The following is a 24,274-nucleotide window of genomic DNA, read 5'->3' as shown; positions in this document are numbered from 1 at the left end:
TTAATTAATTAATTAATTAGAATCCTTGTTGAAATCCAGAAGGGTGTACAACTCAGAACTTTTCTGTTGTTCAGAAAACTAATCTTTATTCCTATATATATGGATACATAGGATATATGTCTCCTATATGATTTTAAACAACTGGTCCACATCATAAAAAGCCAGCAAGAGCTGATCATAATGAGCCATTTCTAACCTTACGTCAGATTATGTGAGATTATGACTCTCCAGGAATATAACCAGCCTTCCTTTCTGGTTTTCTGCAGGTTGAGAAACAGCAACTATAAAAACATGCATCGCAGGCACACAACCCTTCGGGAGAAGGGCCGGAGGCAGGCCATCCGGGGCCCAGCCTACATGTTCAATGAGAAAGGCACCAGCCTGACTGCAGAGGAGGAACGCTTTCTCGATTCCGCAGAATATGGCAACATTCCTGTTGTACGAAAAATGCTGGAGGAATCCAAAACGTTGAACTTCAATTGCGTCGATTATATGGGACAAAATGCCCTTCAGTTAGCTGTAGGCAATGAGCATTTGGAAGTGACAGAGCTCCTTCTCAAAAAGGAGAATCTTGCTCGGGTTGGAGATGCGCTTTTGCTAGCCATCAGCAAAGGATACGTGCGCATTGTAGAAGCAATATTGAACCATCCAGCCTTTGCCCAAGGACAGCGTCTCACACTCAGCCCCCTTGAGCAGGAACTGAGAGATGACGATTTTTATGCTTACGATGAAGATGGAACTCGGTTCTCCCATGACATTACCCCTATCATACTTGCTGCCCACTGCCAAGAGTATGAAATAGTTCACATCTTACTTCTAAAAGGCGCGCGGATTGAAAGGCCACATGACTATTTTTGCAAGTGCAATGAATGTATTGAGAAGCAGAGGAAAGATTCCTTTAGTCACTCACGATCAAGAATGAATGCCTACAAAGGATTAGCCAGTGCTGCTTATTTGTCTCTTTCCAGTGAAGACCCTGTGCTTACTGCTTTAGAGCTAAGCAATGAATTGGCCAGACTAGCCAACATTGAAACTGAATTTAAGGTAATCTACCACTGTGCCTTTTTTCTTGGGCTGAATGTGTTCAGGATACTGTATGTTTTACATGTTTGATCATGTCTTGGTTTGCCTTTTGAGGGGATGGGGGAGGAGCCAGAGGCTATAGAAATTGCCAGATGTGTTAACTACACAAATTCAGGTCATTCTGCATTCTCCAGCTAATAAATGTTTGTAACTGAATATTGCATGTGCTAGCAGAGACATAATTTCTCAGAGTTTTTATGTTGCAGGCCGTGATTGATTAGAACTTCTAGTTTGTAGCAGGAATAAAAATCAGATTATTACAAAAATGGAGATTCATTTTTTGTAAGAAAGGTAAGTCTTTTTAATGACCGTTCTATTTTAGAGGAAGAGCTCTAGAAGTTGGTTTAATGGCTTAAGAATCCAGTACATCTAGTTCTGTTGCATTGATAAAAGGTATAAATTTCTACTTCTGTTACAAAGATAAAAGGTATAAATTAAGCAAATTTGGTTCTCTGTAAAATAATATAAATTGCACTGCATCTTAATGGTTTAGTACTGCATCTATATATGAGGAATTTCATGAAAAAGAAGGAGAGAAATGATTAAAAGATTGTAATGAAGTTTATTACCTTGCCAAACAGTGGAACTTGCAGAACTGTCTTACAAGTTATTTAAGATTTGCATTACCATAATGAGTTTGTAAATTCCTATGTCATTTTCATTCTTTCTTTAAGCCATTTGCATGACATAAATAGTATTGTGTCCCTTTCTAAAATAAATTAGTCATGAAAAAACTCATTTTCAGTGGCTCAGTCATCAACATAAGGATGTTTTCTAACTTATGACTACTGTGTAACTGCAATCACTATCAGTGACACCGGGGTAATAAAATCTATGTTGTGAGTAAGCTAGTGTAGGATGCTAGCCAGGAATTCATTATTTTTAATTTAGAAAACTATTCTAGTGTTAAAACATCCATTTTAGGATTTGTAGCTATATGCTGTAAAGGATTAGGGCAGTGATCATCCCCCTGTACTCGACACTGGTGAGGCTGCACCTCAAATTCTGTGTTCAGTTCTGGTCCCCTCACTACAAGAGAAACATTGAGGTGCTGGACTGGGTCCAGAGAAGGGCACCGGAGCTGCTGCAGGGCCTGGAGCACAGTGTGATGGGGAACGGCTGAGGGACCTGGGAGGGGTCAATCTGGAGAAGAGAAGGCTCAGGGGGGACCTTATCGCTCCCTACAACTGCCTGACAGGAGGTTGTAGTGAGGTGAGGGTCAGTTGGTTCCCCCAAGTAACAAGCTATAGGACAAGATGAAATCGCCTCAAGTTGGAATATTTAGATTGGCTACTGGGAAAAATGTCTTCAACAGGAGGGTTGTCAGGCATTTGAACAGGCTGCCCCGGGAAGTGGTGCAATCACCATCCCTGGTGGTATTTAAAAGACATGTAGATGTGGCACTTAGGAACATGGTGGACTTGGCAGTGCTGGGTTCACAGTTGGACTAGATCTTGAAGGTCTTTTCTATGATTCTCTGCTCTCCAATTTAAAAGTGAGAAGAAAGCACATTCTTAAGCTGTTCCTTTAAAACTCTGTAGTAAGTCTCTAACAGGAAAAACTATCTAAACCATTGAGCATTTTTGGCAATAAAATTAAGGCAAAATCTTACAAACTCCTTTTACCCATGTGAATTACAATTTCAAGGACACAATAATTTAAAGGGAGTTTTTACTTGCATGGCATTCAGTCCTAGTGAAGCAACCTTAACTTGGTTCATCAAATCTGGCTGCTTGAGTCACGGCTACTCCTGTGTGAAAGCACTGCGGGCTCACACCTATAGTTAACAACTTTAATATCTCATTAATGTTCCAGCCACTTTTCAGTAGGAAAATATATACAGTGTGGAACACGAGCAGTCTTGTACTGCACGCTTGTCACTTCTGATAAGTGTCTTGCTGCACAAAAGTAAATTAATTTCTATCAGAGTCCTGCCTTTTTTTCATAGAGCTGCCAAAATGGTCTAGACTGGCACTGGCAGGTACATGAATCCTCAAGGAGCAAACAAGTGATCAACCGTTAAATAGTCTCATGGTGGTTGTGTCTCCCCAGCACTGGGAAATGGGTGCGAGTAAACCAATACTGGAAAACAAATTAGGAATACTTTGCTAAATTACTGTATTTCCAGGAAGGTTTTCCAATTTCATTGCCTCTTTGGAAGGTTCTGAGCAACAGACTTCTATGGAGTGGGTTGCCCAGGGAGGTTGTGAATGCTCCATCCCTGGTGGTGTTCAAGGCCAGGTTGGACAGAGCCTTGTGTGCCATGGTTTAGTGTGAGGTGTCCCTGCCCATGGCAGGGGGGCTGGAACTGGATGATCTTAAGGTCCTTTCCAACCCTAACTATTCTATGACTCTATATGGAAATGAAGTACCTCAAAAGTATCCATACCAATAGTTTACTTCAAAGTTGTCACATTCTTTTAGTATATTAATGCTTCCAGAAATAAGAAGCTTCTCAAGGTTATAATGTATTCTTACTGTAGGAAAAAAAATCAGGTATTTATGCAAAAATATTTATTCTTATTAACATAAATGTGATGCGAAATAGGGTATTAATAAAAGAGAAGGAGTTTTGCACCGAACATGACATTCTGAGAATTCATTTCCAGAAAATGCTGAAAATGTATTTAAGAAGCCCACAAATCATGAAGATTTATAGAAGCAGACAAGCTCCAGAGGACTCTTTTTGTGCCTAAAATAATAATTTCCTAGAATTTTTAATTTTATCACCAAAGTTCTGTCATTGCAATTGGCGCTCAACAGATTCATAAAATTATCACTTGGGATTATTTCAGAATGGTTATTTATATACAGTCTTAGGCAATAGAGTTTTCAGGAGGTACAAAAAGTCCTTGAAACGAAGGACATGAGTAAGATTTTAATACTGTAGGTGGACAAATAGTAATTAAGTAACCTCTAAAGAAAATCCTAGCATAAGCTAATTAAAATATAAATGCAGTGCCTCTCACCTGCTGCTTGCTGCCCTAAATCTCTTATGCAATAGCACCATTCAGCACAGCAGAGTGGGGAGCTCATACATGCACTATGTTTTTAGAGAGCATGAAATTTTTTAGGTGAGTTGCTTCTTTGTAGACTTGAAAGATGAAACAAAACAGCCATGTGAATGAGTTTAAAGGAGAAAAGTTGCACTAGCTGTGGTTGGTCATAGTTTAAGAGAAACTCTGGTGAAGATTACTAGGTGGAAATCATTTTGTCCTTTCTTTTTTAAGGTGGCAAAAGCTGAATAGATTGTTCTCACCCCACAGAATCACAGAATCCCAAGGGTTGGAAGGGACCTCAAAAGATCATCTAGTCCAACCCCCCTGCAAGAGCAGGGTAACCTAGAGTACATCACACAGGAATTTGTCCAGCCGGGCCTTGAATATCTCCAATGTAGGAGACTCCACAACCCCCCTGGGCAACCTGTTCCAGTGCTCTGTCACTCTCACAGTAAAGAAGTTTTTCCTGATGTTCACATGGAACCTCCTATGCTCCAGTTTACACCCATTACCCCTTGTCCTATCACTGGACATCACTGAGAAAAGCCCAGCTCCATCATCCTGACACTGACCCTTTACATATTTGTAAACATTGATGAGGTCACCCCTCAGTCTCCTCTTCTCCAAGCTAAAGAGACCCAGGACCCCAAATTGCTAAGTCTTACATTGCAGTTCTTAGCAATGTCTTTGCATAAGCACTGCACACCACAAAGTAGTATGGGAGTGTTACTAAGGTGAAAATGGGAATATGCACATACACTAGATCACACTGGCCCTCAGCAGCCTTTCTTTGACTGATCAATAGGTCTTTAACAGCAAGAGTAGATGTTCTGTCTCTCAGTCCAGAGTGGATATACTGCCCTATTGAACTCTTTTTCTAATCTGTTGATTTTGGCTCAAAAACAAGGTCAAGACAGTCAGCTGCTATGTGGCTTCCCACATGCTGAAAAGAATGACAGTGGAGACTTGGAGCTCGAAGAAAGAGGGAAGCTGTTAGAGCTGATCAATGCCAATGGTTTTACTGAGGCAGATCCTCTACTGGGGTAAATCAGTGCTCTTTCACTGAAACTTAGAGGAGGTCATAGAAGACGTGGATCTATCCCAGTATTTAGAAAAAGTTTATAGTTTGGATCAATGTTGCTGTGTCGTTATTTCAAGCAAATGTCAGCTTTTGAAATGCTTATTGAAGAAGAGGGGGGAAAAAATTGGAATAATGTTACATTCACATAGAAGTAATTTCATTTTGTCGCTTAAATTTTCTAGTGTCAAAATGATGCAAAAAGGTTTTCTTATTAATGAGAGAAAACAAATCACTTTGAAAGATGTAGTCCATGAGTCTAGAAATAAATAGCCCCCCTTTCCCTAAATAAGATAAAAAGTATTGAACTGGTTGGTACTACTGAAAATGCTAACGATTCAAGAGCATTAAATATCCTGGCAATTAGCCTAGAAATGGGGTGGGTAGGAAACCCTTCAGAGGTAACTACAGCATAACACATTTCTAAATCATATGCCTCTTGCTGTCACTTTTCTTTTAACTGTTGTCCTTTCTCTGACGAATGTTGGGATCCAAAAGCAGATCCTAGCTGTAAGCCTGCTCTGCTGTGCAGGTGAGCATCAAATTCAGGCTCAGCTGGCTGATGGACCACGACTGGCTGCTTTGCTATTAGTGGGGAAGCAATGGCTACATGCCAGCAACTCAAGCACGTAGGTGCTTACAGAGATGTGCCTGCTAGGAACTGGTTGTTGTTTCATTGGGGCTGCAGTAATGTAAAACAGCTGAGGCTCAAATCCTTAAATTCTTATGATGGTTAGAAGAGTGGCAAAACAGCCTTAGAGACTCAGTGACTTGTACCTGCTAGGAAAGCTCTGGCATCCTGCAGCACAGCTCTTGCTCCAGTAAGTCAGCTCCTTTTTCCTACCTAAATGCAAATTGTGAGCTTCACAGGATGTGCCTGAACTTCTAAAGACAAATGACCTTGTAGATTTTCTCAGTATATCTGGCTTTATTTCTGCAAATGAGAAACTGTGACCAGGTTCTTTGAGGTTGACACTGCTCTGCTGTTGCGAGGTAATAAGCGCTGAAATATCTGGTTGCATCTTGCTAAGAAGCTGCAGCTTTTTAGGGTGTGTGGCTCTGCAGCATTGAAGAAAACCTCCTAACCTCTTCCTGAGGATAAACACATCAGAGATTGTAAACTGCTTCCTTTTCCCATATTGATTGCTAAACTTGGTGAAACTTGACTTAATGAAAGTCCGACTCTTTAAATACAAAACAATTAAGAGAGTTTCTTTTTAAATTTGTAAGAAAATAAGAGGTAATGGTAATAAATCTAGAGAAAATCAGATACGACATTAATGTGAAGGCTTAAGAAATCTTGTAAAGAGCTAACTATAAAAGTTGAACTCTGTGGTCCCGACTTGGGACTATTTTAGCATGAAGAATATATGTTGCATGGAGTTAAAAAAGCCATTATTAGATTATTGCATTTTGAAATGAGTGATAAAGATAGGAAAATAGGAAAGAGCAGGAAATATTGGGAAGCAAAATAGAAGGGGAAGTATTTTGTGAAAATAGAGACTAGCAGTGGACTTAGAAAGATGAAAGAGTCTTGAACACCATCAGGCTGTAACACAGTGAGGTTGCACTTAGGAGCTCTGCTTCCCACCCAAACTCAGCATGCTCTGAGACTTGTTTGCTCTTGGAACTGACTGATTGGAAACAGCCCCTGAAACTCACCTCTCATTAAAGAAAAGAGATTGTTGTGGGAATCTCCCTAATTAGCCACATGAACACTTTTAGAATTCTATCACTTAATTTTCCCCCTCTGACCTGTTCCTCCTTAAGTGTTCTTTTTATCCCTTCCTAATCTCCCCCTCAACATACTCTGACAGAAGTCTTGCTTCTGATATGTGTGGGAACACCTTTTATGATTCCTATTTATTATTTCCTCAAGGCGCTCTTTGAATCTTTCATGTTTTCATCTGCATTTTTTTAGGTTTTTATCTAATTTTCAAAAATTTCTGTTTTTTTTTAATTTTTGTCTTTTTTTCTTCCAGAGAAGACATGTGTTTTTTTAAGAGATGTCTTTTTACTTGTGCATCTTCCTTTTTTCTGTTGCTGTTTCACCTTGCTGGGGTTTAGGAAGAGAAGCCAGCCGGTGAGCAGAATATATTCACTCCCTTTTACTACTATTTGATTTTCTTCTGCACAAGTTTCATCAATCTTACACCGTTCCTGTTTTGAAAATTAAGCATCACTATTATAAATACTTTTGAATCTATGAATGTTCACTACTTCCAAGTGGTGGTCTCTCACACCAGGTCCTGTGCACAGCTATGAAGCAGCTGCCATTCCTCCTCCTGTGGGTTTTCTGATAATCACTTCAAAAAGCAGCTGCTTAGGGGCTAAAACCATCTCTTCCAACTGCATCCTCCTCCTCTGGTACCTCTTCTGACTCTCATTGCTAAATCTGGAATTGAGAGAGCAGGCCACTGGGTTATTCGGCTTTATCTCAAATTAATACCTGAGGGCACTGGACTTTGAAGTGGCTGGGCCAGAACATCCCTTTCAAACCCTTTCTGTATTAAAGTTTATGTTCTAATTAGCTTGTTCTCTGCTTCTGCTGTTGGCTCCATGCTCCTTCAGTACCCTCGGCTTCTCTAAGGGAGATAGATCCCTGCTGCTGCCTTTGAGGCCATCTTCATAGGCAAACTCAAAAGGGTGACTCACTTTTTGATTTTTTTACTTGAATATACATGATACCTGAGAAAGGACAAAATGTATATATTGCTAAATGCATTTACACTGCTGTAACTTCTGTAGAAATGATAAAACCTGCTATTTCAAAAGACAGACTGGTAAGCTAAAATCTTTCTATCAAGTTTTTGGATATAAACTTTTCCAGGTCAGTCTTTAATGATTTTCTTAGACATGGAGTCAGGGATGTGCTTTGGTGGGTTTTAGCCTTAAAAAAGAACATTTTGTTCCCTTTTTTTACCTCCTCTCACCTAAAATCCTATTTTCTGCCTTGCCAACACGTGCATTTAGAAGCTCTGATTCTTGTTTTCAATTTTCACTTGTGCAAAGCAAATGCATAAGCAGGTACAACCAATTACCCACCTCATAATACAGGAAAGAATCAAGTACCACTAAAGCAAGAAAACAATTTCCTGTTATTAAAACTTGAACTTATTGTTGGAACAAATTAGGTATGAAAATAAGAGAGGAAATTAAAAATTATCATGGAAGTAGCCTGGGAGAAGGAGAATGTATTTAAGCCTTGTAGTGAAATCTGTGTTTGGCTCACTGAACGGGACTCATTCTGTGCATGAAGAACTCATTCTCTGTGCTGTTCTTTTTCAGAGATGAATTCACTACTAATAGATGCTACATTGAGTTTGTCTCAAGAGCCAAATTAATTAATTGCAGCTATGTTTTGCATGGATGTGTAGCAGAGAGTGTGAAAATGGATGTGGAGAACCCTTCTGACCTTAAAAAAACCCACCAAATTTGTGACTCTTGTATTGTTCTCCTTAAATATTTATAAGTTAAGAAATATCTTCTGTATTTTGAGGGCTGTTATTGTAAGTGCTCTTTCTATGTTCTGTGATTAAATCATTTTCTGCCTGGCACACTGCCCAAGCAAAATGGGTTTCAAATGTTGCAGGAGAAGAAAATCTCCAAAGCTTTTCAGAGTGGTTTAGAACCGACGCCAAAGCTGTGATGCCTGGAGCTGTCTTGAAAAAATATATTAGTAGCTGTGAAGGTATGTTAGCATCTGTCTGTGTCTGTTCACAGTAAAGCAGAGTAGTAGATGCTGTGATTCATAGTGAAGGTATAACTCTGCCATCTACCAGGCAAAAATAAGACCTCTTATTCATGAAAGTTGTAACTCTGGTACCAGCACTAGCCACTGAGCAGGCACATAAAGTTGGCCATTGCCTCCAAGGTCATTTAACCTACTTTATGGATGATTGAGTGACATTGTTGTTAAAATCTTCCAGCTAACCTTGGCCAAAACGGACAAGGAAAACCTCTTTAAAAGCTGACAAAATACTCTCTGCAGGAAAATGTTCTCTTTGCTTTCCCATAGGAACCAGCCCATGTCTTCTCTTTTGAAGGAGTGGAGGGGAAAATATTCTTCCAACACTCTCTGACATGACACATTGCCTTTGATCAAATCAAAGACAATGCATCAGTGTAAGAAAATCTGATGTTTTAATCAATGCCTTAAGGGTTTTCTCCCCTCAAAAAATTGTTTGGAGGAAACTTTTGGCATTTGGAGATGTAAGACAGAGGCAAATCTGGAAATATTTGAATCTCCCAGAGAGAACTGCTAGCATGCTTTCTTTTCTTAACCCCATGATGCTACAGCCAGCGAGACTTCCAGCAATGCCAGTTTGCACACTAGGAGTGCAACGTTTATTACCTTGGGAAGTCATTTCTAGTCCTTAGTTGAGGATGAACAGTATTGCAACTGCAGCCCTTATAGCTTATTCTTTCCAGTCTAATTACACTTGGCATCCCTAATACTCCAGAAGGATTCTAGTTTAAGTGAGCAACAGACACGATCATGGAAATACAAAATAACATGGAATCCCCTTATAATAATTAGTGGGAAACAACGGGGGATTCACAAGCTGAGTGAGAGGGGGAAAGCAATGGGAATGGTTCACCCCCCTCAAGCATTTCAGAAGCATTTTCAGGTAAATAAGTTTTAAGCCAAACAATGAGACATTTTAGGCCATTAGAGAGATAAGCGCAAAATCTGGAACCAGTTGGAAATGAGCATATTTCAGTTGCTTTAAGGTCATTTTGCTCCTGGGATTTCAGTGTTTCCTTAGAAATAAGCAACCCATCCTCCATCAAGAGTGCATTTCTGTCAAGTTGAAAAATCCCTATTAATGGACATATTTTTAAGGGACCTGGAGGACAGGAGTTGATAAGAGCAGAGTGAACTCCCTTACACATAAATAATCCTGGGAGGAATCTGTAGCAAAAGAGGGGAAATCCAGCAATATTAATGTGTCTGCTTCTCCCCTGCCAGAAACAACTGGCACTAAATTTCTGAATCAGAAGGTTCAACACTGCAGTAAATGGGTTGCACTGTGGCTTTCAGTGCTTTCTCCCTGCATAAATGGCTGGTGAATTTTATTTTGCTTCCTTTTGTAGCCTGGTTTAGTGATTATATTAAGCCCAGATTTTCCATGTAGTTATTAAACCCTGGGTAGGATGAGGAATTTATACATTATTTTTTGTTATATAAAGTAAGCTTTATAAAACATTCTGAATTCCCAAGGCCTCCTGGCAACTACGTTTAGTGAGCCATTATTTTCAGGAAATATATGTGTGTGTGGTATCTTACATACGGTCCCTTGGAGCATGTTGAATATATTTAGAAGATAAAGGTTCAGAGATGAGAGATCTGCTTTTCATTGCTTTTCAACCTGAACATTTGATGTTGAATACAAGGGGAGTAATTTACCATTGATACAGGTAATCTCTGAATATTCTGTGGACAGGGTGAAGCATAATAATGCTTGTGACATGTTAATCAGGAGTGTAAAAAGCCTTGACTAAGTACAAGGAATAATAAAACTGGCATTTTGAGATAATCTGTTGTGTGTGGAGGAGATTTGTAGGTTAAACACAGGGTTATTTTAACTTAGAGCTACCGTCATATAAAAGCAAGTAAAATAAGGTTAAATGAAATTAATATGGTGCCCATGTGTGTTGTGAAGCTGAGTAAAAAGCAGCAGGTAACCGGTGTGAAGATTTAAGTGGCATTTAACTGGCTTTTGGGAGCAATTTTAGGGAGAGTGAAATGTTACCCTATTTCAGCTCATCAGAGACAAGGAACTGAGAAAATTGTTTGGGTTTAGAAATGACTGGATTTAGGAATGAAGAAGATTTGCTTGCCTCGTGTTGGTCTTGTGTGTGCAAGCACAACTCTATAACAGCTTTTTGAGTACAGATGCTCAGAAGGATGAATCTAACAGATACAATGACTGTCACAAACCCAGCTCAGGCAACAGACAGTTTTGAAATACTTTTAAAATTTAATTCAACATAAAATCATCAGCCTACCACAATGTTATTCCTTTCACATTTTGTGTTTTATAACAGCTTTAACATGGGAGAAAATCCCCGGTAGTTGTCCAAATCACGGCTTATTTGACCATGATATCGTCTTTGGATTTGTTGAAGCCATGATTTCATCCTTACCCTTTGATAAGTACATGGTCAGTGAAGCTGGTGGACTAACCAGTGGGTCTGCTCCAAGGCTGACCACTGCTCATGGATTTTTCTCTATACAAATGGGGAAACATAGAATCATAGAACAGAATCGTAGAATAGTTAGGGTTGGAAAGGACCTTTGGATCATCTAGTCCCATACCCCCTGCCATGGGCAGGGACACCTCGCACTAAACATAATGGATTGCATCTTGGATTAAGAACCTCTCTCCCAGCCACCTAACCAATCAGCAGTTGTATCATTAGGTAGGATTTATGCTCTATCACAGCCTTTCTGGGCTATCCCACGGAAGTTTCCCCTTGTCTCTCCAGTCTCTAAGCAAGCAAGAGGAGACAAACTCCACCATGCCACCTCTCGCTGCTCTGCCAGCTGCCCAGTCTAGGTGCTGGAGGGCTTTCTGTTCATGCAGGCAGATGGAGGATGCTGCAGGAGAGCAGAGCCACTGGGGCTGTGCTCAGTCACAGCCCATCAGAGAGGAGCAGCTCACGTTTCTCTGCCAGGTTTGCTGCCAGCTGCTCGTAGCAGTGTGATAAATAGGGGGAATGATTTAGCCTGTTGCCTGTGTTTAGTTAACAGTGACAGTGTTTTCCTTTCTTGTCCGCTGAGAGCACAAGACAGAATGAGTCCTGGTATTCAGGCTGGTGCACCTGCGATGGTGGTGCAGAGGGATCCTGCCACCTGCAACTGGCTGCTTTGAACGGAAAGATATGTTGGCCCTTTCCTTCCTAGTATGCCAGCTGTTCTCTCTGGAAGATTCATTTATTTCCAGGGTTGCTTCTCTCATACTTTTTCCATCCTAGTCACTGGATCCTCTGTAATGAGTATAGAGCTTGTATGACTTTGAGCTTGCCTTTACTAGCATACTCACCATGCATCTTAGAGCTTTCCCAGAGCACTTACTGGTGTAAAATTGCATAGTAATACAATTACCCTTCCTTCTCTGCTCAGCAATGAATGGTACCAAGAGAGGGTATACTCTAGAGCACCAAAGATGAAGACATTTTTCAGAAAGACAAAGTCAAATTACTGGTGAGGTAAACAGATGGAAAATGATGCTATCAGTACTATAATATCAGTCCAATACAATAGGTAAGCTTTATGTTTAATTAGTAATGCCAAATGCCCATGCATTGAGTATTGGCTTTTAGGGAATAGTTAGGAGCAGGGTGGTTTTATTATGAGCAGTATGACTGGTTTCCAAAGACTGCTGCTCATTATTCATGTTGGGCAAGGATATCTACAGGAACTACAAATGAGCATAATTAAGACTATTGCTCTGAATAGAATAATGCTACTAGACAAGCAGATGGGAGAATGGAGTCAGGTACGTTTATCCAAGGCACCATAGGGAATTAATATCATATTAATGAATGTAAATGAAGTAACATTCTGAGGATCTCAAGTCTAACATTAAAGAGGATGCAGATGGGAAGTGATTTAGTTTATCCCTCATTGTTGTTAATTGTTGTTATTGTAGATAATTATAATGAACTTATCCTCACTGTGTCTAGGCAGACTATCCACTGAATTGTGGATAAACAGGGATGGTATACAAACAAGCTCGCATTGCCACAGAATGATGCTAGGTACTTTAGTGTCTATGTTTTTGGGGCATTTACATGATCAAAAATGGCAATTTCCTGGAATATAATTTGTTGTAGGGAACTTTACACCAGTGCAGCACGGAAATTGCTTATTGCCAAGTGTGTCATTTCATTGTCACTATTCAAGCCCCAGGATCTGGCCTCATTTCAGAACAGAGAAAAGTAATCATGTACTCTTCATATTAATATTTCTGCTTAAGAAAATGCTGCAACATCACCCCTAAGCCTGCTCTTCTCAGAGAGAGGATGATGTCCATATGGTCAAGAGTGGTCTATGCCAAGACTCTACAGCTGGGATCACATTTGTCTGCAGTGTTCAGTTGCTGCTTAGGTGCCATGGGGACCAGAAATCGATCCACTCTGGTGCTTGTGACTAGTTTTCCAAGGAGCTGTTGTTGCTGGACGTTGAGAACTGTGGTAGTTCCCTGTTTGGGATCTGGAAAACATACGGTTATTTTAGTTACTGAGGTGAGTTGTCCCATGGCTCTCAGTTAAGCCAGCACTCACTTGCAGGCTGGATGTAGGAATCTTTCTCCTGATACACAGGTGCAATTTGTAGCCAGAACTCCCATGAGAGATGGGACTCAGCACCTTTGAACATATAAGTATGTTTCTTAAGCAAGCTGAAAGTGCCAAATTTAGCTCAGCTTAGGGGATAAACATAGCTGTGTTAAGAAAATAATTGCTTTAAGTTTGAAACCATTATTTTCTCCCTGTTATTCCCATCTGGTTTCCATAAAACAGGGATTTCAAGTGGCTGAGCTGACAAGAGCCACACAATTGAAGGAGAGCAGCTAACGCATTCAGTGCAAGGAAACTGTCTGTTCAGTCTCAAATTGTATAGGAAATGTGGATCTTCCCCAGTGAAGCTTGTAACAGACAGAACAGGAATGTAATAAACATGGGAAAATGCCAGAGAGAAAAAGTATGGATAGCATGTGAAATCAAGAGCTATAACTTTTGTGCTTTAATACATCCATCACATCAGAGCTGCAGATTTGCTGCCCATAGTCCTGTGGGTCAGTGCTCTGCTGAAAACAGAATAAAAGGCAAGAGAAAGATGTTAACCCCAAATCTGCATTGGACTCCTGTCCTTGTGAAATGCATCTAGGGGGAAAAGAGGGATTCTTTCTGTGTGACAATAAAAGTAAGGTTGAGGTAAAGGTTCCTCCAACGCAAGGGACATTTGTATTCTTAGAAATAAGAAAAGCTGTTTCTCAGTGTCATGCTCCCACACAAGGAACAAGCAAAGGTTTGAAAATCATGGAGAGGGATCTGGAATCTTGCACTGCATCATCATGAGCTTGGTTTCACTGCTGACAGTAACAGATCCTAGGCTCTTCCTCACCAAGAGAATTAGCGGAGTATAACATGTAGTTTGTATTTAACAAAGAGCAGCTGTTGACAGAACACAGGGAGACAGACCCTCTCCTTCACTGAGCGTGTGTATTCCCTGCGTTTCGCGTGCCAAAGCATTTAGTTAATACCTTTGTACAGCCTGTCCTGTTTATGTGACATCCAGGGACCTGGTATTTTATCTTCTGAAAACAGGTGTTTCAGTATAAACATTTAAATGAGCTTGGGAAAATCTTCAAGAAGGTAAAACTCCCCCATTTTAATTAGTGAAGGAATTGAAAGCATGTGGCTTATTTGTGACATGGGTTTGAAACCCAGCTGAGATGATCTGAAAGAGAAGCACATCAAGCATCAAATGCCGTCTTATGCTGAAAAGCTACTATGAAACCTGGAGATTTTAAACACCAGAGATCTGAAAATATTAGTGTCAACCAACACACTTTCTTTTCTAACCAGATTTAAATATCTGCAGGGACATGGAACAGGGTGTTAGCTCTACACTGGTGTTTCTGCATCTCAGTAGCACACACATGTGCTACTGAGATGCTTGGCAATGGTACTTGTCAGGAAGAAGGTAACGTTGTGGGAAAGGAGCAGGGGAGATGGAGGTGTTCTTATGGCAACTTGTTAGTTATTAAAAAGGATTGTTCTCTATTCAGGGTGAGAACTTTGAATAAGGCAAATGATCAAGGAATTTCAGTGTAGGGAGAGTTCATATAAACAGGAAATCTATATTAAGTTTCAAATAGAAAAAAATCAATATAAGTAAGAAAAAAGTTGAGGGTGGCTGAATTTGAAATTCCTTATGCAAGGGAACCTAAAACTTTGGTTGAAGTGTGAGGAATTATGTTCAGTCTCAGTCCTTGACTTTCTGCTAGGACTATGTGTGAGGCTGAGTGGAGACCTCATAGCAGCCTTCCAGTGTCTGAAGGGGGGTTATAAGGATGCTGGGCAGGGACTCTTCATTAGGGACTGTAGTGACAGGACAAGGGGTAACGGGTTCAAACTTAAACAGGGGAAGTTTAGATTGGATCTAAGGAAGAAATTCTTTACTGTGAGGGTGGTGAGGCACTGGAATGGGTTGCCAAGGGAAGCTGTGAATGCTCCACCCCTGGTGGTGTTTAAGGCCGGGTTGGACAGAGCTTTGGGTGACATGGTTTGGTGGGAGGTTGGAACTAGATGATCTTAAGGTCCTTTCCAACCCTAACTATTCTATGATTCTATGATTTCTGGCTTTACTGCCTCAAATAGACCGTCTGCTAAGTTTAGATTAAAAAAGAAAAAAACGCAAAAGATTGATATTTTAAAGAATTGTTTCAAGGGGATATCAAAGTGAAGTATTTTGTAATTTCCAATGCTTTTATGGATGGAAAGGCTTGCAAGATGTGTAAGTTGGTTTGGGTCTCACAAAAGCTGTGTTTGTCACAAAATCAGGCTGTTTCCCAGAAGCAATGATTGGTAGAGTATATAGATACATAAAAGGAAGAGCACAAAAGAGTAGCAACCAAATAGTGAGGCGCAGACGTATCCTTTCTACTGCTTTCGTCAGTTCCCATTCCTTGGAATGTTATGGTTAAAGCTTACATGTATGCCTGGACCTGTGAAAGATGATGTAAAAGCACAGTAACGAATTTCAAGGGATTTTCTAACCACCACAGAAGTTAACACCATTTTGGCCTCTTTAAGGATTTGATGTATCTACCAGTCAATAGGTATAAGGTGGAATCTGAAGTCAGTGGTTTAATTGACTTCTTACTGCTCTATCCCCTTGTCGAAGGGATATGTTGTCTCAGAAATCAGCTTCTGCGGTGCATAGGAGAGGATGAATTGCAGCTAAAAAGCCTAACCTACTGAGGGGAAAAAAGAGGCATCAAAGACATCTCTTATGGTAGATCAGTCAGTGCAACTGCCATTGAAATCCTTATAATGATGCAAGGGATGTTATTTTCATGGCTCATTGGAAACCACAAAGTTTTCACTCCTCAGTCCAAGCAGCAGAACATACTGCTGCTTCCTGGACTTCTTCAGCCAAAAATAATGTCGACACAGACGGCACTGTCTGTTTTGTCCTTGGGTTCTTCTATTGGACACATCTCTTGGTGTCCCCTGACGCTCCGTCACAGGGTTTAAAATCACACTTTGCCTGGAGGCACTGCCCCTCTGCTCCACCATGCTGCAGCCTGGCATGCTTCAGGGAGCAAACAGTTGCCACGTTTATCTTGGCTCCATTTAGAAAGGTCCAAATAGCTTGGAAAGCAACAAAACCATACATTTCAGATGTCAGCCTCTTGTATTTGAACAGCTTGCTTATTATATTGAGGTGAAGAAGTCAAGGTCTGGGTCACTGGAAAAATGAACCAGTGGAATCTGTCGCTACCTCCAGACATACTTAGCAACCTGCATCTGAGCAGTGAAATGCTTTAAATGAGCACTTGGTTTCAGTTTTTCAGACACATGCCCATTGAGTATGACACAGTGCACCCAAAGCTCCAAAAAATCACTGACGTGCTGCCACTTAAGAAGCAGAAGAACACAAACCAACTTGATGTTGTGCTTCCTGAAAAATTAACTGTACAGCCTTGGCACCGTCAGTGCATGTAGGCATTGAGTCTGGAAACAATAGAAATGCACTCAGCTGCATTCAGATGTGTCAGCAGTTATGTGCACAGTTAGCAGAGCTCTTTGGAAGGGTTTCTCTCTGCTCTTCTGAAGATAATGTGGTTACATGAGCAGGATCAGTGCAGGGCCCTTCCTTAGCATCTCCTCTCAGCGTTCTCCCTCCCACAGGCCTTGTGCTTTTTTTCATTCCTAAACATATGGCCAGTCACAGACAGTGTAAATACCCAGGAGGAAATTTGCCCAACAGCTTCTAAACTGCCTTGTGCATATTTCATGAGAGATCTAATTAGTAAATATTTATAAGCATTTGGAACATTTGATATGATGGTTTATTTAAAAATGTAATTTCAAATCTAGCATGTAATATTACCGGCTTTCTGCCCCCCTCCTTCCTCTCACCTTTGTCTTCTTCCCATGAGCATTTTTATTTGGGGGAGCTTTTTGTTCATGTTTATGGAATTCTCCTTTTCTTTTTTCCTGCTGCTGCTTCCCAAAATACTAACCTCGCAATGCAGTGTTTCTCTCTGTGATAGATGTGCATGTGCGATGTAGATTAAATACAAAGAACCAAGAACTTCAAGGAAACATGAAGGAAGGCTCTGTGCAATGTGCCCACAGCTTTCATTTGCACAGCAAATTTAACGCTATCCAGAAATGCCAGATTTACTGCCAAGTACACAGCTCCTGCATCGCTCACAGACAGGAGGCTGGATCCAGCAGATCTGTGCCATGCAGTTAATCTGTGAACGCACTGAGAGCACGCAGAGGCTTTCTGGTGCCATGATGGTCCCAGTCACAGGTGCTGGACGTTCATGTCCATTAGTTCCAGAAGTCCTGGATTTGTGTGTAAACCCTCAAATTCCAGTGAAGCAGCTTTATGAGACAATATACCAAGGGCAGAGCCCGTGAGAAACGGTAGCTTTAATGTATGGCCATCATCCTGTGTCTGCTTCTCTTTTCCTCCTTTTATTTGGCAAAAACCCTCCTGTGTACTGATAAGCAGCATTAGGTTTTTTGGATTGGTTTGGGGTTTTTTTCCCTAGACAAAGGTTTGCAGATTAAATCACCCTGAGCCAGATACGTGGTTATTTATCCAAAGAGAAACTTATTTGTGACACTGTTTTCACTGATTGGAAGTCTAACCCTGAAGCTTTAGTATCGGCTACAGATAGAACGTATTAGTTGCATACAGGATAGCAGTAATATTAGAACATAGAACAATTACTTGTATACAGGATAAAACCTGTGAATCTTGGCATTATCTCTAGTTGGAATATCTGTTGATGGGTTGTGGTTCCCTCCCTGCTCTTTATGTGTTATTGGGAAGCAACTATTACAGTGAATTTGACAAAATGCCCTAAATGGAGACGTGGCGTGATTTTCACCAGCAGTGCGCTTGTGCTTGTCATGCTGTATTTGTGTGTCATGTGCTGTCCTGTCGGTCTGTGGCCCCATTTCCAGTAACAGCTGTGCAGTGAATAATCTACAGTGATTACCACCAGAAAACCTGCAGGCTGATTGACAAGCTCATCCCACTTTGAGATTCCTGAAGCCTGAAAGATTGCTTCAGTGCACTGAAAAATGCTCGCAAGCATTTCATTGGTATCAGCAGGACTTAAACATAAACCTGAGTGTGTTCCTATACTGGGGACTAGGAAGACAGCTTTAAATTGCATAGAAGGTTGTTTGATTCTTTTAGTGTCTGAACCATTGGCCCCACTCCAGTTTCTGGTGAAAGCTCATCTGCACTGAGGGGTTCAGCAAAGCTCAGACCTGCTCACTGTATCACAGCATTGAGGCCAGAGTTGTGCCATCCAAAACACACCTGCAATGCTGGCATTTGAGATGTAGGCTCCTATGGATGAGGTTCCTTTTCAGTCCTTGATTGTGATTGCTTTTTAAATGAACTAGCCAAGACAGGCTGCTGCTCTTACATTTTCTCATTTCACTCAACATTTTTACTCCAACTGCATCCCTCTGACCTGAAACAGCTCTTTTCTGAAGAAATCTGGGTGGTTTTGAACAGATGTGGAGACATGACAGAGTTCATTTAGAACATAATCAACAGATAATAATAGGGTACTCAGAGAAATTGCAGTGAATGACAAGTACCATCAGCCTTTTCAAAACAGCAAAATTAGACATTTTTAACTCCACATGCACAACAGTGCTAGAAGAAGCAGGAAATGGCTTATTTGGAATCCTTTTATTATGTTCTAGTTTTTAAAAAACAATATTGTAACATTCTCAAGCATTATCCTGATCGTTGTCTGCTCACGGCCTCCATAGGAGATAAAATACTGTTCCATGTGTTATTTGAAACAGACTGGCTCTCTTGCGTACTTAGTTGTGTCCTTCATCTTCCTCCCTCAGGCTTGGCAGCGTTCAGTTTGTCAGGATGAGGCCCCAGCATCCCTCATGCATGATTTGTGGTTTTCATTACTGTAAAGATCCATCTGTTCTATGAAACATAAGCCTGAGACTTCTACAACGCAGTAGCTAATTGGAGCACTTGGGAAGGTTTGGGTTGTTGTCATTGCCCGTGTCTGGGTTTGCAATGCTGCAGAGAGGACTGAGCTGGGTTTTGGGTCTCCAGGATGAGTTTCTTGTGGTGATGGGAGAGAGGAACCCCAGGCTTCCAACCAGGATGGTTCCCCCCAGGAACATTTAGACCAGGAAGGCCATGAAGTGCCTGGTTCAGGGGTTGAACCCCTGTGAAGTGGGGGCTGTCCCTTTGCACCCAAAGACACAGTGGCTGCCTGTGCCTCTGTCTCCTGACAGCCACCAGGACTCCTTGGGGCTCTGATCTTCAAAACCTTGGTGTAACAAGAAGTAACTGGAAATGTGTCCTGGTTCTCCTTCACCTCTTCCTTCTGATGCCTCCCCCTTGCCCTGGGGCTGCAGCCACAAAAGCGAGCCTCTCCACTGTCAGAGGGCTCCTTTGTGCAGGGAGTGCAGCATCTCACATGGTTCCAGATGTGTGAAATACAGGCAGTTTACACAGCACTGGCACATACACTGATACAGTTTGCATGCTTGGAAATCCTCTTGGCTTCCTTGAGTTTTTTACCATGTATCACGAATTACAATTCAGTGTTAGGTCATTTCTGCTCATGTCATCAAAGCTGCACTATGCACACGGGGGTCAGGAGCAGCTCGGCTGTCTCCTGCTAACCTCAGCTTCTTAAAGGCACAGCCAATAACCTGTGCTTGCAAAGGTAAAGACACTGACATCAGGAGAGTCATAGAGCGGCTGTGCTCTCACCCTCAGACTGAACGGGGTTTTCTGTGCTGACTATGAGCATTAAGGAAGCCAGAACAAAGATGACAAATGCCTTTGTAAGAGGAATTGTTAGAAGGCACAGCAGGCTCCGTGATCATCGAGGCTTGTCTTAATAGGTGAGCAGTAAGCTGCTGGCCTGCCTGGCTGCAGATTGGCTGGAAGGCTTTAGTTTAGTTTACAAAGCCTGTATCTTGGGTTGAGTTTCTTACTGCTGTTGTCTACTTAAACATTGGAGTAAACAATTTAGAACAAAAACATCATTCATAGTCTCTGCAAATATACAGAACTAGTAAAAACATGAGGCTTGGAGATGTGAAAAAAGTTGGGTCTTGATGGAGTTTGCCAGCTGGGAACCTGCCATTTACAGTTGCCTTAGAAGCACTTTCTTAGCTGTTAACTAACTTTCCTTAAGGATTGAAAGAGGAAAAATAATCTGAGCTGATACACACAAGTTGGTCAGATGATGTCAAAATGGTGATGAAAATGACTTAAACTGTGCTGGCTAAAAGAAGAGCTTGTGAACTTTGCAAACAGTGCATGGAGAATGGTATTAAAACTTAGCAGAGTTCTCACCCTTGTGTTTATAAACCAGCTGGGTTTATTAAGTGTCTCCATCACCTGTGGCAGGTAGGCATTTCATTCCCAGCCTGCATCTATTTTCAGTTGTATTTGTATTTGCTGTCCTTTACAATTCCTGAAGTTACTTTCAGGCTGATATTTTTGTTTGGGCATCTATTCTCTCAGTGAACAAATAAGCTTTCTATTTATTGAAATTCATCTTGGTATGGTGGAGATTAAAGCATGGAATTGATTAGAGAGGAGCGCTTTGAATCCATAAAGTGCTATCTGTCTTTCATTTACATTTCAAACCTTACTTAACCCTGTATTTTATAACATTCGCTCTGCAAACCCTATCTCCATCTAGGTTTAGATGCAAATGTGCAGTCATTTTCTATGTGAACCTTGAGGACATCTTAAATCTTAGTGTATTAAACTGGCACATTTACAGAAGGCTTGGTGCCCCACTTTCTGCGATTGGGCATGCACCTCCTCTACCAGAGATCAACATCTGCTCATTCTGATGTCTCCTTTTAACAAAGAGGTGAAGTTCTTGCTGATCCCCGTGTATAAACCTGTGGTCTGATTACAGCACTCAAGGAGGAAAAGGGAAACCCAGATTTCAATCTTTTTGATAGACAAGAGGATGTGAACACACAAGTTCCACCTTGTAGAAGGTCTCACTACTAAAATGCAGGCTATTCCCTAGCTCTTTCAGTTCCTGGGAGAATGCTCTAATCGCAGCCCTGAAGGGGTTTCTGGTTCCCTGTGACAAGGAAACAGCTATTCATAGCCTTCAGCATATAGGATAGCATAGCAAGCAAAGCTGGGACACACACACACTCATTAGAGGGAACCTCAAACCTATGACAAAGTCATTAAACCAACTTATTTAAAATATTCATTAGCAAGAGCATCTCAGTTCTGAAGGGGAAAAACTGTCCAAAGACATTTAACCACCTCTAATAACATCATATCTTAGACACTGTTGTTCTACCTACCTAATGAATGTTTGCACATTGCTGAGATCTTTGCCTAACAAGGAAGGCTAATATATTGCGATGTGTAAATGATGGAATTAATAATGTAGAAAATCTAGGTGTAAAAACCAGGTTACTTTCATCATTCCATCCAAGCCAGGTTTAACTACTTTCTTTTTTTGGCTGCTGCCTTAATTAGATAAGCTGCTGAATTTAATTACCTCATCAAACCTAATTTGAAAAGATCTCTCAAGTCAGTAAGAGCTTGTCTTATGCTTATTATTTCTATTTGTTACCTCAGGTCTTTGATATCACCATTTTGTTAGGATATTAATGGTAGCCTTAATTGTTTTCTAATTTGCTGCATTTACTCAGACAGTGGCATTTTCCTCATTTCTTAAGTGTCAGCAAGTGAAGATCAATCACAATTTAATTTAAGACACTGAAATTGCTCTTCAACCTCCCTATCAAGTCAGCCACATACTCTTTTCCCATAAGTGTAATTTGGGTTTGCAAGGTGAAATGATTTCATAGGAAATCATGTTGCGTTTCTGAAGTCCCATTTACTGGAGAAGTGTTATGACAGAAATGATCCTCTGGATGCTCTTTTAGGACTCTTTAACTAAATTATTAGGTAATAAATTTGAAATTGAAATTTCTATTACAATTACATACTTCATTTGAACACATCTGGATCTGATGCTTCAGCTTCTTGTACCAGTCTGAAGCTCCTTGAAGGTTACTATAGAAAGAATTACTAGCAAAGAATCTAAGTTCTAAATTTTATCAGGGCCTTTGTTTGGCCATGTTTTCACATTTCTGAAAGGTACACCACACAGAGGGGAGAGATCAAACTATTGCTTAATGTTAGCATTTCCCTATAAATTATTTACTTGTTCTGTAAAACATGCTCTATTTTAATGTAATCTATGCTGCTAGTAGAAACATTGCTAATGGAGTCTGAAGGAGTTTCTGTATGTGAAAAGCTAGCTACATCCTGGGTGGAATTAAGTGGTTTCTTACTATCCCATCTAGGGTTTTTTTACAGAAAAATCACAGTTCCTCTCTCTTGCTTATTTGTGTTTCCAAGTGCACAAATAAATAGCTCATTTTTCTCTATTTTCCTTTAGAATGACTATAGGAAGCTATCTATGCAATGCAAGGACTTTGTTGTGGGAGTGCTGGACCTGTGCAGAGACACCGAAGAAGTAGAGGCTATTCTGAATGGAGATGTGAACATACATTTGTACCCCGAGCACCACCGGCCAAGTCTGAGCAGGATTAAACTTGCTATTAAATACGAGGTCAAAAAGGTAAGCTACTGCTTTGGGTTCTTGTTGAATACATCTTCACATCTAAGTTATGCTTCCTTGACGTCTCCTGAAAAATAATGAATAAAAGATGGATTTCAATGGGACCAGGACAATTCCTGGAATTTTAGCAGTTTATGGCTTGATTTGCATTTTCTCACATACTTTAATATGGAGAGGGTTAGTTGCAAAATGTGTCTTATGTCAGGTATGGCATTTGTTTTAAAGTAACAGGCATGGCCAGGTTGGACAGAGCCTTGGGTGACATGGTTTAGTGGGAGATGTCCCTGCCCATGGCAGGGGGCTTGGAACTGGATGATCTTAAGGTCCTTTCCAGCCCTAACTGTTCTATGATTCTATGAATGTATAGATGGCCCAAAGGAACTGCCCATACAACACAGTGCATCTTTGTGCTGGCCATGACCCTGAACTTCTGAAGACTTCAGCAGGGACCAAAGCTGTTACCGTAACAAACTGAGGCTCTTCCTTCCTTCATTGTGATTTACATGAAGGGGTGAAACTAGCATTTTAAAATATGAAGTTTTGTGGCATTCATTCAGAATTGGATCAAAACCTCAAAAATTAATTTCTGTTTAACTTGGAAAAGTGAATGTAGATAAGCATTGATGAAACATGATACATTCCCAGCTTCCACTTTCCTAAAGCTTCAGAACCATATTCTAAGAGTTCAGTTTTCCTCAAACCCACAAAGCACAAGGAAGATGTATATTTTAAGGAAAAGCATGAAGACTGAACGACTTTCGGAAGTGTTTTAAACGAGCATTCAGCTTTACAGAAGTATATTGTATGAATGGGAAATTTGATTCTGGCAAATCCTAGGCCTGGGTGGTCCCAACTAATTGCTCCTACAATATGCATTGATGGAAACTGGGCTTCTGCTGCGGGACTTGAAGAGCATTCCAAATTTTCAAGCTAACATCTGCCCTCTCTTTCCCAAACCCGCCACCTGCTTCAGTTTGCCTCTTGACTGTGCTGCTGTGCTGGCTAAGGAAGGTCTTTTCCTGTTATGGAAGCCATTAATTAAAGAGAATCTTGAAACTCTTATTTGAAATGAATTGCTTTCATGCAGGAGCACACAGTATGGAGCCAAGTATTTCCTCCTGGGATGTTGTGTCTCTGCATCGTTCTATTACCCAAACTGGGTGTAACAGCTCAGTTCACTCTTAGATGTCTTTCAACAAGCTGGGTGAAGTTTAGTTGTT

The 24,274-nt window shown here is 40.8% G+C and overlaps 1 protein-coding gene across 2 annotated transcripts in view; it reads left to right on the top strand.

The window, feature by feature from the left end:
- Window positions 1-291: 291 nt before the first annotated feature.
- Window positions 292-24,274, top strand: part of TRPC7 (transient receptor potential cation channel subfamily C member 7) — a gene marked incomplete at both ends in the record, with an annotated part of 66,742 nt that continues 42,759 nt past the window's right edge. For both annotated transcript variants that reach the window (XM_080627252.1, XM_080627251.1), the window contains 2 exons: window positions 292-1,044; window positions 22,872-23,054. In XM_080627252.1, coding sequence (XP_080483378.1) covers window positions 292-1,044; window positions 22,872-23,054 — 936 coding nt within the window. The remainder of the gene's footprint in view (window positions 1,045-22,871; window positions 23,055-24,274) is intronic.

This window comes from Psittacula echo (assembly GCF_963264785.1).
Source record: "Psittacula echo genome assembly, chromosome: 11".
NCBI classification, from domain to species: domain Eukaryota; kingdom Metazoa; phylum Chordata; class Aves; order Psittaciformes; family Psittacidae; genus Psittacula; species Psittacula echo.
The sequence above is the reverse complement of the archived record's forward strand: the minus strand, read 5'-3'. Positions and strand labels throughout refer to the sequence as shown.